This window comes from Protobothrops mucrosquamatus, unplaced genomic scaffold, assembly GCF_001527695.2.
Source record: "Protobothrops mucrosquamatus isolate PMUCROS unplaced genomic scaffold, P.Mucros_1.0 scaffold237, whole genome shotgun sequence".
Taxonomy (NCBI): domain Eukaryota; kingdom Metazoa; phylum Chordata; class Lepidosauria; order Squamata; family Viperidae; genus Protobothrops; species Protobothrops mucrosquamatus.
Genome location: NW_015386587.1, coordinates 81,095 through 93,520, shown reverse-complemented (window position 1 = coordinate 93,520; position 12,426 = coordinate 81,095). Strand labels below are relative to the sequence as shown.

The following is a 12,426-nucleotide window of genomic DNA, read 5'->3' as shown; positions in this document are numbered from 1 at the left end:
GAAAACAAGAATATCACTGCTTCATTGCTTAAGATGTCAGTTAAGAATAAATGCCACAAAATTTAATGTCACAAAACTGACATATAAACATTTGAACATTTTAGATAAATTACAAAACATTTTTAAAATTTAAAATTAATAGTTTAAAAGTTGCATACCAGTAACCTAAAGATGTGAAATGACTGCATAGGATCATTATCATCCTCCAGTATCAACTGAATTCTTCCTGTGATGGTGCTAATGAAACCAAAAACTTACCATTCACAAACAAGAATCAGAAGAGCAAGCCAGTAGATTTACTTCAGTGAAATGCAATGCTCAGAGATCAGCATTAACCAAAACAACACCCAACTGGGTGGGAGAATGAATGAAGCTGAGCGATTGAACAAGGAAGAAAATAGAAAAGGCAGAGTTTTTTGTTTAAGAGGGGAATGCTCTTGTAGTCTGATTTTTCATTTCTTATTTACACTGAAAAATCATTTTATGCACTTACTGATATAAGTGTAGCTAAATATGGAGTGGCTATATTAAATGGGCACAGAATGCTTTCTCTTCTGAGAGAAGGCAGAAACAAGGTAGGGAGAAGAAATGGACTAAATGTTTGAAAGTCTGAATAGACGTCTTCTACAATTTGTTATGTAGAACTACCAGCTGTAGTATATTTTAACTGTTCTCTCCTTGGCAAAGACTAAGTGTGTACCCAAAATGTGGTAAATATGTGCTAAACAAGCTCTATACTTCCCTTTTCTGGGGAAGAATATGAAAGGATGGAATTTTTGGATAATCCTACAGAGGTACATCTTTCTCCAAGTGTACAAGGTTTATTTATTCTGCAACGAGTATAGTTTTCTTTTTCATTAAAGATGCACAGTCTTGGCATTTCTGATGTTTTTAATATCATTACGTATCAATTAACACCATTTATCCTCACTTAACAACTCTAATTGGGACCAGAATTTCTACCACTAAGCAATGCAGTTCTTAAATGAAACATCATGTGACCACGCTGCTTAGTGAAAGCAGTTTTGGTGGTCCCAGTTGCAGTTGTTACAGGACCTCATGCTTCTCCTGTCCTGCTATGCTTGTTTCCACTTAAATTCCCAATCTACCCACACCCAACTCTGCCTTTTGACTATACTGCACTCCATTGCCCCTGCACCTCTGCCATCCCAGCTGTCTTCACCATCTTCCTTCTCCTGCTGCTAAGTTGTGCCTAGCCAGGCCTTTCAGTGAGCAGCAAGAGAGTACAGAGTGGTGAGGGTGCAGGATGGAGTGCAGGGTCATAGAGATGGCAGAAGCCAGTGGCAGGGGAAACAGAGTGCAGGGCAGCCAACTGAGCAGAGATGGGAGGGAGTTAAGTGGGTAGAAGTTGAAGCACACATTGTGATTGTAAATGCAGGTGGTCTGCCAAGCATCTGAATTCTAATCAACTGACCATGAGATCATTGCAATGGCTATAACTCTGAGGACAAGTGATCAATATCATAAGTTTCAACAGTCACTGAATGAATGGCCATAAAGTGAGGACTGATTAAAACAGTAAATTCATATTTCTTTTGCAATTGTTTAATTTTGAATCATCTGACTAATAAGTCTTCATCGAATACGTTTAACACACGTGTTTTTCACTATAATCTGACATTCCTTATAGCTGCTCACATAAATATATATGCAGATATAAATAATTCGTGGTCAGGGCAATGATTCTGATCATTGCATGAGATGATGAATGACATATGGCAAATGCAAATCAGTAATGTTGCTATTGCTACTATTGTTATTTAGCATTACTTTAAATTCTACATTTCTTCATTCTGGATATTTCAAATGGTAACAGCAAAAGAACTATTTAGCTAGAAATAAGACTGGCTTTAATTACTAGTATTTAACATTTTTAATATAGTCAGACACTAAACACATTATGAGCAAGGAGACTGAAAACAAACTAGAATCACATTGTACTGCTTTATAGAACTTCATCCTGCTTCGTTATAAATAAAGGTTACCTGGAACATATAAAATGCCAACTTTTCATTATATTCCCACTGCTTCAAAGCTTGTTCCACTTCACGAGGCACAACTACGGAATTTTTGCCTTGGCTTGTGGTCGTGTGATAAAATTCTGCAATTTTTACCAATTGTTCTCTTAGGTACCTGGTAGAGATTTGAGTCCATTCTATAGAGACACAAATTAAGTAATCATTGATATTCATTTTTCTTCAATGACAAAACTGAACCAAAAAAATCATCACAATTTAATTTACACTCAAGTGACCTGTCACAAACCCATAATCTTCAAAACAGTGATCAGTAGGAGATCTACCAGAATTCAGTTTGAATGACTTTTAGCATGACAGTCTCTTTACTGCAGTGATTTCAAAGAATGCAAGCTAGTACTAAAGTTTGCTAAAGGAAGTTTATTCTGCAAATGTCTTGTTTTCGTGGATCACATTTATGTTTTTTGAGCAAGAAGAAATGAATTGCACTTTGATACGAATCAGGTTTGATAATTCATGTGAGAATAAAAATTGTTCTTCAAGCATTTCCATGTAAGTATCCAGTCATCAACTGAAAATAATTTGCATCACTTTGGGAAATTAAATCCAAAATTGATTATGCGCTTTACATAAAGAGACTCTTAATGCAAAATAAGTGACTACCTTTGAAATTAATATTAGTTCTTCTCTCACTCTGGAGGAGTCCTCATCTGATTCTAACACAAACCATACAGACTTCAGAGCAGGATTATCTTTTGCAATATTTCAACAGTTGAGCCCAAGGAGAGATTCTAAGCCCTCACAAGAGCAGATGCCTCAAAAACTACCGCCAAAGGATCAAAAAGTGAGAAATTGTTCAATTACAGGGAACATGTATCTATCTCCCTCACACACAGATCTGCTTAGGAACCAGTCTTTGCTCCTGAACACAGAATAGACCTGAAGGCTGGAGCTTTAAGGCATACAACGCTGAAACAAATTTCATTTTGCACTTGGAAACATGATTCTGAATATCTTCATTTATGATCCATTAGGCTGCTGAACTGTGACACCTGGCTGCCCATTGCTTAGAAATGTACCCCTGGATTTTCTTAGGTTTCTATAGCTATTCACTTTTCACCATCTTGTGGCTATTATCTGAGCTACAAAACTCCAAATAGCCATTGAGTGGCAACAAGAAGACCCAGATTATCTGTTATTTGCAATCCAGATCATTTTACTGGATTCAAATTATACATTTGAGAGCAACTCAGTTTACAGTTTTCAGAAAAGGACAGCAACACAACTTTGAGCAGCGTATTATTTTAAGATTCTATTTCAGTGTTAACACTGCGTATTTTGATTGCTTAAACCCCAGTGATATGAACTCAGGTGACAAGAGATGTGGAATAATCCATTTTAATATTCAAGATAACATCCATTTCAACAAAACAACTTCAATTCTCCTTCTCCTCCTTATCTGCATGTCTTTCTTACTGTATTTCTCAAATCAGCTTCCACCTACACATCATGTACTATAAAAGGAGAATGCAGCTCAGGAATGTTGAATCTTTTCCAAAATGCAGTTTTAATCCCCAAACATATTTTAAACCAGAGGTACTCCTTTTATCTAATACAGGGTTTTTCAACCAGTGGTACGGGTACCACCTGTGGTACATTGGCACCTGGCAGGTGGTACGCGACCATCCTAGAAAAGTGGTAGCGGGGGAGGGGAATGAGAGTGATGCCAGGCGGGAAGGTAGGTGTCTTGCTTGGCTGTGCCTTAGGGGACACTTTTTTCAGTGCCATTGTAACTTCGAACAGTCATTAAGTGAACTGTTGTAAGTCGAGGACTACCTGTACTTTATCACTTTTTTCCTTCTTTTTTTTTTGGTCAGGTTTTTGACACCTTGCTAGGCGACTGGTGGTACTCGAATATTGCCATATCCTAAAAGTGGTACAATGGGTGAAAAGGTTGAAAAGCCCTGATCTAATACATAACATGTAGTTACATTTAAATATACCATTTTAATTTCATTCCGTAGAATTTAAAGCTAGATGTTATTCACTAAAATACATGATAGCTGAGCTGAAGATTTCTACAGGGTCAAATGCTTCAGAAATGACCTTTACAAAGTTTATTTTTCAGCTATTTTGACACAGCTTTTATTAGCTGAAGGTCATACATCTATGTGGTATATTGAGAGGGATGTATTCCTCAAACCCATGGGTAGAGTCAAAACAAATCACAAAATTTGTTTCATTTGCATAATTTAAGTGAAATGAAATATGCTTAAGATATTTGTCTCTGGATATATAGTTACTGATTTTCCCCTTCTGTAACATGAAAAGTTGCAATTTGGAATAATCTTTTAGTGCTTCTTGATTACCTGCAACACTTTGGGAAATGTTGATTATGTCTTGGTGACTAAATTGCTTCTATATCCTACAAGCCCAAAATTCACTTTTTTTCCAGCCTACATTTTCCATAAAAATGATATGTAAAAATGATAAGTTTCACATTTCCATTTCTTTAGAGATACAATGATATATATTTTTTATTCTTTCAAGAGATACTAGAGAAATAAACTAAGAGAATCATTTCAATAGATAGCAGATATTTCAGAATGGAATCCTCCATCACTATCACAGATTTATGCAGTGCTGTATTAATGTTACAGACAGAACATGCCAAAGGGAAAATATTCAAATCAAACTGTCAACATATCATCTTTACAGCAAAACTCTATTTCCTGCTGATTACTGAGTGAGCCTTTCTATTTTCATAATCCATGCCTCTGAGATGCTCACTGAGATCAACATATTACAGAGCAGATATGAAACAGTCCTAGATATAAAATGATGCCTCTGGGCATTCAAGAAAATAAATTAGTCTTATTACATCTATAGATCAGTCAATAAAGTATCTCTGAAATTTAATGTGACAGCTATCAAAAAAACTAGAATTCATTTCATTTGCTATATCAATAAACATGCCACAGTACGTTGTATTCTGGCATTTTACTTAGTGCTGTAAGTACCAGATTTATTTACCTCACCAAAAATATCACCTGAAGTCAAGGTCACCAAATAGAGACTGTCATACTTTGGTCATGTCATGAGAGCTGCCTCACTTGAAAATCATGCTGGAAAAAAGGAGAAGGGGCCACTGGCTGGACACTATAAAAGATGACACTGAGATGACCATGGCAGATCTGAAGGAGTCGGTATGAGACAGAGGGGCATGGAGAGTGCTGATCCATAGAGTGGCCAAGGACCGGCCATGACTGAAAGGCTGACAATGACAACAAAATAAGTACTAGAAGATTCTCTGGTTTAGTTAACAAAACTTAAGGCACAATTTGGCTTCTTTTCAGCTTAGTATGATGGATATCATAACATTACATGCCAAAGGGAACACTGTAGCTTTTTCAACAACCCATGATTTAAATATCTTGGTTTAGCATAAATAAGTTTTCTTACAGCAGCAAAGCTACCCACTTCATCAGAAACAAGGAATACGTTACATTATTCTTCTCCAGATGTTTTAGGACAGTGGTGGCGAACCTATGGCACAGGTGCCAGAGGCGGCACTCAGAGCCCTCTCTGTGGGCACGTGCACCGTTGCCCCAGTCCTAGGCCTTCAGCTGGGTTTTATAAAACCTTTTTGCTTTAGGCCTCTGCTGCCGTGTGCAAAAAAAAAGGTTCAATCAGTCAATTTCAACTTCTCGCGGAAAAAAAAGATCTTGCAAAGTTGAAATTGATTGAACTTTTTAGTCCCACCCAGTCTGCCGTTACCACTGCAGCTACGCCCATCCAATTGGCCATGCCCACCCAATTGGCCACACCCAGCCAATGGGGCCACACCCACCCGGCACTCGACGATGCATAAGTGGGTTTTGGGTTGCGGTTTGGGCACTCAGTCTCTAAAAGGTTCGCCATCACTGTTTTAGGAGCTATAGTTCAACACCTCTGGAGAGCACGAGGTTGAAAAACTATTTTACACATAAGAGGTCATATTTTGCAAGCCAATTATATTTGCTTGGAGACACCAACAAAAAAGTATGAAGACAAAAGTCTATAATATAAAAGCATTTGAAAATAATTATTGATGCCACATTAACAGTTAAGTAAGGAAAACTCTATCTATATGCATGTTTGTTATGAAATTCAACTAAGCACCACTTAATGAATGAATGCACAAATAAAACAGAATAGGTTAGTATGCAAGAATGAATCTACTTTGTGGAAAAATAAAGGTATAAATATCTTTAAAGTAACAGCAACAATCAGAATATTTTTTTAAAAAGCTAAATGCCAGTATGATGTATTTCTTTTGTGGGGTTTGGATTATGCATTTTTTACTTTAAGCTTTCCAAATTACTCTTAAAAAGGAAAAGTGCTTTGCATAAGAAGTTAAAGAATTTTACTGTGAGGTGAGCTCTCAAGGTTAGAAGGGGAAAAGCTAATGAAAACAAGTCCCTTGAATGATGTTGGCAGAATATCATTCTTCAGAAACCACATTTAAACAAATGGGGAAAAATCTGAATATAAGTTGACTAAAAATACAAGTTTTCAAGTGAAAAGGTATAAAAAGATATGGAGAGATACGTATAATGTAAACTCGCCATAGCTGTATTTCCTTCCATTTTTTTACCCCATTCCCTTAAATTATTTGATTTATTTTTTACTGCTTTTCTTGATTCCAAATAATGTTTACCCCAAAGGAAGTAGCATGATAGGGATGTATTATCTACAAATATCAATATTTTAAATAAAAGGAGTTATCCATTTGGGAAATTGAATATGCAGTTACTAAATTTCTAGTTAAATAATGGTAACTACCATTCTTGAAAACACGGTATTAATGATGTACATACTGTAAAAACCAAAAGTCATTCATAGATACAGCCTATTTGTCTATCGTTTAGAACAGGAAGAAAGCAATTATATTTTCTCTGTAGGTCATTAATCATGCTTCTGCTTTAATTCTGCTCTTGTACTAAAAATTCAAATATATTTTCATTGATCAATAATGAGAACCTAAAGGAAACGGAAGCTTGTTTTTGTCATTTTCTGATACAAGCTTATGATTCTTGGTTTTTTGAACTGCACTGACACCTACTGTAGTTTATGAAGCATACAGGATAAAGTGAAGCTTATCAACGTATACCCTCCATACAATAGTGCAACCACACAACAGTGCAAAAATGTACATTAATGATGAAAAGATATTTCATTCAGCTTTTATTACCAAGATTTGGATCAGCTGCCTGGCGTTTCTTAATTTTAGCTTCAGAGATGGCTGAGTAGTAGGCACAAGTCATTTTTATCAACCATGCTGCTCGCAAGAGTGGCACAGAATATCTTGCTAAATAAGCAAAAACATCTTCCTTTTTGCTGAGAATTGGGACCTATGTTTGAAAAAGAAGAGGAATAATTTTTAAAAATGGTTACAATACTCTAAACCTGTTAGATGACAAATTGTAAAATTTTATTCAACTACAGAGATCAAGGAATAACTAAATGATATGTAGAAAAAAATAATGACAGTAATTTGAGAAAGTAAAAGTTAGTGACTACTGGTACCAGATTAGTCAAATTTTTGCTCTTTGGTATGCCAAAAATAATTTATAGGTTCAAATAATATAGAGTTAACTTGGATCAAATGAAATTGTCTATTATTCCCATTAAAACCTGCTTGATTTTAAATTCGTGAGCTTAAAACACACTTGCTGCAAAATCAATATTTTATTCATTGATCAAACGTATTTCCCCATTTTTTTTCAAATAATATTGAATAGCCATAATAGTTATAATATACTGCTTCTGAAAAATGTTTGAGGCAAAATACGGTAAACTTACATATTATGTCACATTGACTATTCTTACATCTAAACGTAATTAACAGCTCCCATCAATGCCAATCCTTAAAATGTCATGTTTCTTAAAGATGCAAGCTCAAAAGTGTTGCATCTAAGCTCTGTGAAAAAGAGATCAGTTCCACTAATGCAGACTTGGTAAACACTCCTAAGTGAAATCTAGGCTTGATCTTAACAATATCTAAACATTGTTAACAAGAAATAGATTTTATCAGGTTTCATGAAATATTGAAAAGTCAGCTTCCTCCACTCTTGTGTTTAGGACTCCTGTTATTTTCAAAAACTCCCTTTTTAGTTTACACACAGTATGTTTACTTTAGTCTGAAACAATACAAACAAGTCAGCACCTAAAGTTGTGGATTCTTAGTGAAAGACAAATTCTAACATAACTTTCTCAGAGTTAGCAACAAGAGGTTTCATGCAGCTATACATTTTTATGAGTTTTTACTCTTTTTATTATCTCGGAGGACTCATGCAAGCTTCAATATCTGTTTGTGCAATATATCATGGTTACTTACAACTCATTGGAGGATGAGGTGTCATTTTTTTCCACTGCATTTCAGTGCAGACAATAAAAGGGTCATAGCAGTTATTGTTGCTATTATGTACAAGCCAATCATAACTGTGAAAATCCAGAAGTCTGCTCTAATACATATCTATGGCCACCCAGGGGCTACATCTGTCTACAGCTAGCACAGAGTCAAAACTCGATTCCTTGGCCACTTGTTGCCAGCATTTGTAGCATTAGCCAGATAATGTACTCATTTATTAGTCATTCTCTCGTGCTCCAGCTCCCTTAGTCACCTTGACCAGTGACTAAACTTAGCATTTTAAGCATCTGCCCAAACTGACACTACTCTGCACTATCTCACATGAGCAAAAATGATTGGTGGTTGTTCTTCCACCAAACAAGGGAAATCAAGGAGAAAAATCCACCAATCCCTTTCCTTAAATCTCTTGCAAGAAGTAATTAAGGTATCATTCACCAGCCTCATTACTGCGGCACAATAGTGATAGGAACAAAATTGTTCTGTCCACCAAGAGGTTCGTAAGTAATACATTGCACAAACAGCTGTAGAAACTTGCATGAGTCCTCAGAAATCATTTATGTTGCCATCATTTTCAGTTGGCTCAGCATCAGCTCAGACATAAGAAGACACCAGAAAAAAATTGAGAAAAGGAAATGAAAAAGGCAATAGAGATTTTCAGAGGTAAAAACTAGAACAAGAACTCTTGTAATTTCCTTTCCCAAATAGCTTTCCCAAATAGCTAAGAAACCTTCAAAGTAGCAATAGCAATAGCACTTAGACTTATATACCGCTTCACAGTGTTTTACAGCCCTCACTAAGCGGTTTACAGAATCAACACATAGTCCCCAACAATCTGGGTCCTCAGTTTACGGACCTCAGAAGGATGGAAGGCTGAGTCAACCTTGAGCCAGTGAGAATCGAACTGATGAATTGCTGGCAGCCGGCAGCCAGCAGAAGTAGCCTGCAGTACTGCATTCTAACCACTGCGCCACCATGGCTTACCTTTTTTGCTAGGAAAGTCAGAGGTTTATTTCCTGCCAAATCTGCAAACCAAGTATGAATTGCACTCTGGGAACGAGCAGTAACTAGCCAGTAATTGTCTTTAGCGTTTATTTGCAATTTCTTCTTTCCTGTATCCTGGAATGTATTAAGTTTTAACTTTTCTGCCAATATGCTGCTAAAATAAGCACCAATCTGATAAGGAAAAAAACAGAAACATAATAAGCATTTTCTAAAACTTAAAATATATACAATAAGTATTATCTTCATAAGATTAGCATCTAAATTCTCTATTGTAGTCATCAGAAATTTGATAATCTAAATAACTACAATGGTCTCCCATTATCTTTCAGGTATAGATATTATGGATATAAAAGTTATTGACTCTGAATATTAAAGTATTTCTTAAGCTATAATAAAAATAAACTTTATTATTAAAGGGTATTTGCAGTTAAAGAACCTGTCCAGAAAAGGCAAATGTTAAATTTGAAGCCTATGACATTTTCTTTTTTCACACTTTAATTAAAAATCTTTTGTAAAAGTAGATACTTGATCAGTATATCGAGGGCTCATATCAGAGAAATGAAGCCTAATCAATATATCCAGATGTTTCGATTCAAACTGAAGGCACTCACAGCATTAGGAAATCAACATTTTTGACCCTGCATGCATTCACCTATGTGTCTATAACTTTCAAGTTACACAGATTTTCTGTCTAAAAAATAAAAAAATGAAGACACACATTACCAAATCAATAAAGGTATTGTAAAATAGCATACAAAATTAGAAATTCTTTAGAGGAAGCACTTTTTAGTTGCAAAAAGCACTTACCTTTGATGGGTTAATAACAATATTTCTAGCAGACCCATGTTCATCTCCTGAGAAAGCTGGCTGATTACTGAAACCTTGTTTTACGTTCACAGCATTTAGCTCATCCTGCAAATAAAGTATAATGTTAACTTAGTTTTGCAGCAGTTCCAAATTTTAGTGAGATCAGATTCTCACTAAGGAATTAAAACTTCTGTTGTGCTATGTATAAGATATAATTTCACGCTTTCTTTGCAAATGCAAATCTGTTTATGAATTTTTGTTATAAATATTTCATACACAATTCTCTTATATTATCTAAAAATAATTAAAATTTGACAGTTATCAAAGTCATCTAAATACTTTAAAAAAAATCTAGACCATTTCACACATTAATGATACAATCTCTGGGTTCTTAAACATATAGGTAATCATTTCTTCCACTTCTACTACTTCTTGTTTTATCCTAAAGTAATACCAGGGAAAAGCCAGTTAATGTAGCAATTAGGGCATCAGGCTAGAAACTTAGTGAACAATGAGGTCTTAGTCACACTTTAGACATGAAGCTGGCTGGGTGAACTTGGGCCAATCATTTTGTCTCAGTCCTAGGAAGGAAGCAATGACAAACCACTTCTGAAAAAAACTCGCAAAGACAAATGCAGGCAGTCTCCAAGAACTGAACATGATTGAATAGAAGAAAAAAATAATCAAAGATCTTATCTAGATTGGCACTTAGGAATGAGACAATTTATGCGGTTATATTTGAATATTTTGGTTTACTCTGTTATTGTTTCAGTTAGTTCATTCATCTGTTTCAGTCAGCATTTTAAATTACAGAAACAAATCATTAGACAACCTAGGGTGCAATTGGTTGTGGTCATGATTCAGGTGACACTGAGGGCACAGGTAATCCCCCAAGTGGTCTCAACAGCTCTTAGAAAGAGTGCTAATGACCAGATGACTGCAAAGAAATACTATCTTTCCATTCCCCCCCTCCCACGACCATTCTATCAGACACTATCCTTCCCTCCCCCCACCATCAGAATTGATGAAGCTTCTTGGGTGAGAAGGGAAACATTTTCTCCTTCCTCCTCAAAGAAGGGGCGTTGTCTTACCTGAACGCCTTTTCTCAGCATGATGATGGAATCCACACTCGTGGATTCATGCTGAAGAAAAAACAGTCCAGTTGCCTTTTGAGAAAAAAAAACAATAACCCACCTTTGAGACAACTATGACCTGGATGACTAAGAATTTCCACAGAGGTTTAGATTTCTAGTTTTAGTTAATTTAGTTAAAACTAAAACTAGCCTTAACACAGTGTGATATTATGTTTCATTCTCATAAAATTCAACAACAAAAAAGCTCTGGACTTCAACAGAGATCTAAATTTCAAATCCTGGTCATTAGTTTTGAAGCTAACTCATTTCAACAGTGAAGATTCACCAGCCTTCTGTTTAAACCAGTGGTTCTCAACCTTTTTAATGCTGCGACCCCCAACCAGTCGTAAGTCGAGGACTAAACCAGTCGTAAGTCAAGGACTACCCAACCGGTCGTAAGTTGAGGACTTTCCCTGCCCGGGAGCGCCGCACATGCGTGGTTCCGCCCCCTGCGCCGGCCGAGGCGTAGCTGGCAAGCGGCAGAGACGGAGCAGGCCGACCACCAGCTGGCCCAGCTCAAGGGAGGTAAGGCACCCGCCGGAAAAGGGGAAAATAATGGCGGACAGCCTTGTTTGGCGACCCCCGTGAAATGGTCGATCGACCCCAAATGGGGTCGCGACCGACCCATAGGTTGAGAACCGCTGGTTTAAACAATAGCACAGCTGTACAGATGAAACTGTGATCCATTGTAACCCATCTGAACTTCTAATTAAAAGATGCAGACATAATGTTGAAGATATCCTTATATATCCTTCTTATACCATATCCATCAGTGGTACAAGACCTCCTCCTTCCCTATGCATAAGCTTGCAAAAGCCTAACAGAGATCACGTGCAAATAAAGTGAAAACTATATAACCGTGTCACAGCTTAGCATTTAAAATATTTCTGCCACATCATCTTCGAGACCGCCTCCTGCCACAGACTACCCCCCACCGACCTGTACGCTCTCACAGAGTGGGTCTCCTCAGGGTGCCGTCAGCCAGACAGTGCCGGCTGGCGACCCCAAGGGGGAGGGCCTTCTCTGTGGGAGCTCCCACCCTCTGGAACGAACTGCCCCCAGAGATCAGGGTGAT

The 12,426-nt window shown here is 36.8% G+C and overlaps 1 protein-coding gene across 1 annotated transcript in view; it reads right to left on the bottom strand.

Annotated features, from left to right (window-relative positions):
* Nucleotides 1-12,426, bottom strand: part of MED12L (mediator complex subunit 12L) — a 161,612-nt gene that overhangs the window by 138,492 nt on the left and 10,694 nt on the right. Inside the window, 4 exon segments of the mRNA XM_029283807.1 lie at nt 2,007-2,176; nt 7,231-7,390; nt 9,391-9,582; nt 10,219-10,323. Of these exon segments, the coding sequence (XP_029139640.1) occupies nt 2,007-2,176; nt 7,231-7,390; nt 9,391-9,582; nt 10,219-10,323 (627 nt within the window).